The sequence below is a fragment of the Eufriesea mexicana genome, unplaced genomic scaffold (assembly GCF_001483705.2).
Source record: "Eufriesea mexicana isolate 0111107269 unplaced genomic scaffold, ASM148370v2 scaffold654, whole genome shotgun sequence".
Lineage (NCBI taxonomy): Eukaryota > Metazoa > Arthropoda > Insecta > Hymenoptera > Apidae > Eufriesea > Eufriesea mexicana.
The window spans coordinates 1,139,528-1,145,527 of record NW_016908877.1 but is presented as its reverse complement, the minus strand read 5'-3'; the positions used below and the strand labels follow the sequence as shown (position 1 = coordinate 1,145,527).

The window sequence follows — 6,000 nt, the reverse complement described above, 5'->3', positions numbered from 1 at the left end:
GCTGAACTGGAAAATTCAGGATACACGTTTTCCTCGGTGGGTAATTGTTCTCTAATCGTTTCATCGGTTCCGAGATTGGTCGTAAGATCGCGACCACTTTAGATTCCTTCTTAACGATTTATCATTTCCTCGGTTAATAACGTCGTTAACTACAACTAACAAATTATCGATACCGACTGAAACTCGATCGATCATCGAAGTAGGAACGCCTTGGAATATCGTTAAATACATTCGCGAGATCCAATGTTTCTCGATTTGCCAATCAATTTTTCAAGTTTATCCGAATTTTCTCGTTTGTAGCGAGGTAATCGACGAAGACGATAGTTTGATACGAAACGGGCAATAAACGTAAACGAAGAGGCAGAAGTGGCTAGCGGGGCACGGCTAAAACGAGATGTCGGTAAATTATCATTAAAATTCGGGAGCCGCGAGGCAAGCGGGAGCACGTCGTCGCTCGCAGCGAGCGAGTCTCGTTTAAAATCGGACCGTGGCTTTTTTATTCGCGAGAATTTTCTCTCACGTGTCGGCTGGCAGCAAAAGAGGAAGCCGCGGAAAGGTGAAACGAGGCGAAAGCTCGAAAGTCTCCGGTTCCGGCGTTCCTCGTCACCCGCTAATAACTGTAACGACCTCTGGAACATAACGAACCGGCTTTTAAGAAAGATACCGTTAGCGACGATGCTACACAGAGGGGGAGCCAGCAGACAGTTTGTACACCATAGTGCGCAGTTGCACGTGCCTCGGGACAAACTTTACACCGAACGTTGCGTTGTGCCGCGTTTTCTCCCGAATCTTTTTCGCGACGAGACCAAAGGAAAAGGTCAAGAGTCGAGCCAAGAGTCCAAGGAAGCACAAATATAATGAGAAAATTACACCGTGCTCCCGAGTTACGCGCCGTTTTATCGTTCGTCGATCTCCAGCGATATATTCCTCGAAACGTTTCGCCGTTCCACGTAGCAGTTCTCTTCGATGTGGGCTTAAACGTAAGAAGGTAGAAGAAGAATGTACGCGACGTGATTTCGCTCCGGTAAGGCTGACGAGGAAATGTGACCGGCATATTGTGTTTCCCAGCGGTCTCCCTGATTACGAACTTTACACTAAACTCGCCATTGTCGTAGTTGGGGAAACGTTGAATTAGACATGCCAAGTCGCTCAATGCGAATAATACTCGTAATAGCTGCAGAGGTAACCGACGATAGCGTAACGGCACTTATCGTTTCGATAAATCTACGTGCCTCGAATTTATTAATAATACCGACTAATAATACTTTTTGGGAACAGTATTGCAGGTATATACCGAGGTACCGTACGGTTTATTAAACATCGACGAATATGGTATTACGCAGTCCCTGGAAAGAAGAAATTTCGAATTCCTGTTGGCAGTAAGTAGAGCTTAAAGGTTAAATCGCTCGAGTGGCACACGGTACTCGAGGTATTGTCCAAAGTTTCGACATTAGACATTACTTTGTTCCTATCGTTACGACGGTATCGCTCGGATGAAGGTTGAGCGCTGTCCTGTTTAGAAAACATAGGACCTCTACTTTGTCTCCGTTTCGTCCCATCGACGCCATTAAAGGTAAATATCATACCGATTTTACGCAACGATTTGTCGTGTATTTTTTCGCAATTTTAAGAGACGATTTCGATGCTTTCTCGTAGGTATGCGATTGCCGACAAGGACTGTATTTCACGTACATCAGCCGAGTATATAATTCATTAACCAAAGACCCCCGAGAGGCGATGGAAGAAAGATAGGTTAGGAAGGAGCGATTAGCCAGGCTTCCGTTGCCACGACCGTGGCTCGTGGTAGGGAGGTAAGTCGCGGTGCGAAATAGAGGAAAGGCACGTCCCCGAGGCGGAGGATCGCGGCGACACCCGTTATATGCGAATTCGTAGCGTAGAGTTGTAGAGTCGACTCTCCGATATCGAGCGGGAGGCCCAGCGAGGGTTGCGCTCGCGCACACATACATGCTCGAGCAGCCGACGCACACGTACGTCGCTAGAGCTTACACGTGCGCAGGCTCCCACCTCTACGACCTACCACCACCAGCAGGTGCCCGAGGATGGGGAGGAATTTCGAGAGAAACGAAGAGGAAAGTAGGGTGCAGGGTAGCGGTGAGTGAAACGGCAGATATCAGAGTGTGGCTCCTCTGCTGCCGGAGGAGGAAAGGGATCGGGTGGAAGAGAAAGAAACGAAGTGCCGGAAAGTGGCGACGAAAGAGAGGGAAGGAGTAGAGAAAGAGCACGGTGGAACCGTGGAAAAGAGAAAAAGCAACGGGACAGCGTCGTCGTAGTCGTCGCCGACGTGGTCCTCGTCGTCGTCGTCGTCGTCGTTGTCATCGTTGAAGAAGAAGAAGAAGGAGAAGAAGAAGAAGAAGAGGAGGAGGAGGAGGAGGAGGAGGAGGAGGAGGAGAATACGCTTCGTTGGAGGGAAAGAGAGTCAAACAGGGTGGGGTATAGGGTGTAGAACGAGAGGGAAAACACGATTGCTTTCGTTGAGGGGAAAGAGGAACGACTACTCGGCGAAAAGCGGAGAAAGACGGAGGGTTGGAACGACGAAGAAAGAGAGCACACGGAGGGTAGGCGAGGATGATGGAGGACGTCCAATGTCGATGAAGGAGATGGAAGAAGCTGATGCGAGCAGGCCAGTAGTGAGAATGGAAGTTAGGAGTGGGAAAGAGAGGCCTTTCGAGGGACAGTGTAGAGCGAAAAGGAGACGGGTATAGCGGAGAAGAGAGGAGAGTGGATGGTGGCGGAGGGAAACAGAGGGAGACGTAGCAAGGTGGTGGAAAAGGTGGGAAGAGGGAAGGGAGGAAAGTCGAGAGAGAGGAACGGAACGGAACAGGGTTGTTCCAGTGTGCAGCGGGCGGGCATCGCGGCGGGGGCGCCGTTCTGCTGCTCCTGTATATCCATCCAGGGTTATATGCACCATCCACCGCATCCTAAAGATCACGACGGCGACGACGAGGAGGAGGACGACGACGACGACAACGACGACGACGACGACGACGAGGCCGACGACGAGGCCGAGGACGAGGACGTGGACGAGGACGAGGACGAAGACGAGAACGAGAACGAGGACGAGAAGGAGGACAAGAACGAGAACGAGGACGAGGATAGCGACGAAGCCGCCGGGAAGTAGAAGGAGAAGGCGAAGCAGAAACAGGATATCCGGCGACATCGTTCGTATAGAAGACTAAGAGAGTGGTGACTCTTCGCGTAGACGACGATTATCCGCGTTGGTACCGGTACAGAGAGGTACCAGAGATCGGAAAACGCGTCGCGGACGTTTCCTCGAATACGCTACCCGCGTCGCGAACGTTGACAGTGAAAATCGTTTTCGGGTAACGAAGGACAACGCGTGTTCGATCTAAGTAACGGAAACTAGAAAAGGAAAGAGAGGGAGAGAAAGAGAGAAAGAGAGGGCAAGGGAGAGAGAGAGAGAGAGAGAGAGAGAGAGAGAGAGAGATCGAAGGGAATTGAAAGAGAAATTAGAGACTGCGCGAAGACAAAGGGGAAGAGAAGTGGTGGATACAGACAAAAGGAAGAAGAGACGGGGTGGAAGAGAGCGGAGGAGTAGCAGAGAGGAAAGAGAAAAGGGTAGAGAATAGAAGAGGGTAAAAGGAAAGGGAGAAAAGAGTAAAAAAAGAGAAGAAAAGAAGGGAAAAAAGAGGAAAAAGTGAAAGGTAGGTCCACTCGTGGAAGGGAGCCATCGAAGGTGGAGGAGCATGCGAGAGCAGCTCCTCGGTGTTTCAACATGACCCACCAGCCTTAGTAGGGTACCTCTGCTGGCGTACACCCTCCGCGCCGCGACACGATACGACACGCAGGGGGAGGTGGAGGAGGCGGAGGTGGTGGTGGTGGTGGTGGTGGTGGCGGAGGAGGCGGGCAGAGAGGTGGTGGAGGACGGGGGAGCGGGGGAGGCGGAGGTGGAGGTGGAGGTGGACGGTGGAGAAGAAGAAGACGAAGGAGGAGAAGGAGGAGGAGGACGGTGGACTCGCTAACGACGGCGAACGTCCTCGAGGGTGCAAGATACCAGCACCAGCAACATCACCGACGACGATGATCGTGACAAGCGGCGAACGACGTACATGTTGGAGGAGGAGGCGGCGGTTCGCGGTTGCGGTACTGGCCTCGGCCCTACTGACCCTAGCGATTGGTCCCATGCCGACCGTGGGACACAGGCCAGCACCGAACAATCCGATCATTCTACAGACGAGCACCAGCACGACAACTACGCCCTTCTACGTGCACTCGGTGAACGGTACCGTCCTACCGAATGGCAACAATAACAATAACAATGAATTCGACGTACACGCGGACGACGGATACAACAGTACCATCCATCATCACCATCACAAGAAGACCGGCGGTAACATGACCGAGGAAAAGGCGCCTCTCTTTCCCGACGATCTCTTTACCGTCCATCAACGACGACACGGTGCCGTGTTACTTCACGTAGTCGGTGTGGTGTACATGTTCGTCGCACTGGCGATCGTCTGCGACGAGTTCTTCGTACCGTCTTTGGACGTGATCATCGAGAAGTTCGAGATCGCCGACGACGTTGCAGGTGCTACCTTCATGGCGGCCGGTGGTTCGGCCCCGGAACTCTTCACATCGATAATCGGCGTGTTCGTGTCGTTCGACGACGTCGGTATCGGCACCATCGTCGGTTCGGCCGTCTTCAATATTCTCTTCGTGATCGGCATGTGCGCTATATTCTCGCGTACCGTGCTCTCCCTCACATGGTGGCCTCTATTTCGCGACTGTACCTTTTATAGCGCCAGTCTGCTCACTCTGATCTATTTCTTCAGTGATAATTTTATTCACTGGTACGAGGCTCTCGTACTCTTCGGATTCTACTTGTTTTACGTGAGCTTCATGAAGTGGAACAAACAGATGGAGAAATTCGTGAAGAGACTGCTCTCCAGAAACAAGGTGACCCGGGTCAGGTCTACCGATCAGCTGATGCCCTCGGTATGTACGCTGTTTTATACGCAAACGGTATGCACACCGAAACCGAAAAAAAAAAAAGAAAAAAAGAGAAAAAGAGTAAAAAAGTAAAAAACAAAAGAGAAACACGCGATACACACGAACGCTCCTCCGAAACAGGACTCCGGGAACAGATCCCTCATCCATCCACCCTCTTCGCGCGGTTTTCCTTCTCTTTTATCCAGGCGTCGTCGGATCGATCTACGTACGACCCGTGTGTCCCTACGTACATACTTACTACGACCGGCTCGCTCGTGTTACTCTCTCCTCACCGTCGCACCGTTTTTCGTCCTTATTGCTAAATAATTGGAAGAACGTTCGCGTGACTTTGCCTACTCGCACGGCTACTTACTCGCGAGCGGTGCTTTGTCCCGTCCACGGACATTGCCACATTTCCACCCCTTATCGGCCGCGCTCTTTTTTTTCCTCCCTTTCCTTTCCCCTTTCCTTCCCTTTCCTCTCTTCTCCCCTATATTTCGGTGAACCAGGTTGATCGAGCACGGGGTCGCGACATTGGCCACGTTACCGATTAATCGGCCCTCCTTCTCCCACGACCAACCGCCTCTCCTCTCCTCCGCCACCTGACCCTCGCCTTCCGATCGCTTTTGATCGAACAATCGCCACGACCTCCTTCGTATCACGGGGATATATCCTCTGTGTACTTTAGCTGATAGAATAGGATTTGCGAACGACCCGTTTTATTACATGCTCGAACATCGACTAACCGTTTTACCTCCGTTCCATCGATTCATCCTCCTTCTCGTTGTATTTTTAATAGGGGAAAGAAGCCGGGAGCCTCGAAAATCTCCCGTTTCTCCGTCGCGCGGCTAAACGAAAGCGGAATTTCATTACGACCAACGAGAACGCTCCCTCGATCCTCGCGATTAATTCTCGCGATGCTTCGCGCGAGCTCGATCTCCGCGGTTAAAGCTCGGCGAAAAAACCCCGAGATGGCCCAATTACTCGCGTCTAATTACTATACTTGCCACGCGCCCTCCTCGAGCACGAGTC

At 51.7% G+C, this 6,000-nt stretch overlaps 1 protein-coding gene across 3 annotated transcripts in view; it reads left to right on the top strand.

The window, feature by feature from the left end:
• Positions 1-3,946: 3,946 nt before the first annotated feature.
• Positions 3,947-6,000, top strand: part of Nckx30C (solute carrier family 24 member Nckx30C) — a 66,099-nt gene continuing 64,045 nt past the window's right edge. For all 3 annotated transcript variants that reach the window (XM_017898530.1, XM_017898531.1, XM_017898529.1), the window contains exon 1: positions 3,947-4,974. In XM_017898530.1, coding sequence (XP_017754019.1) covers positions 4,060-4,974 — 915 coding nt within the window. In that variant the 5' untranslated portion in view covers positions 3,947-4,059. The remainder of the gene's footprint in view (positions 4,975-6,000) is intronic.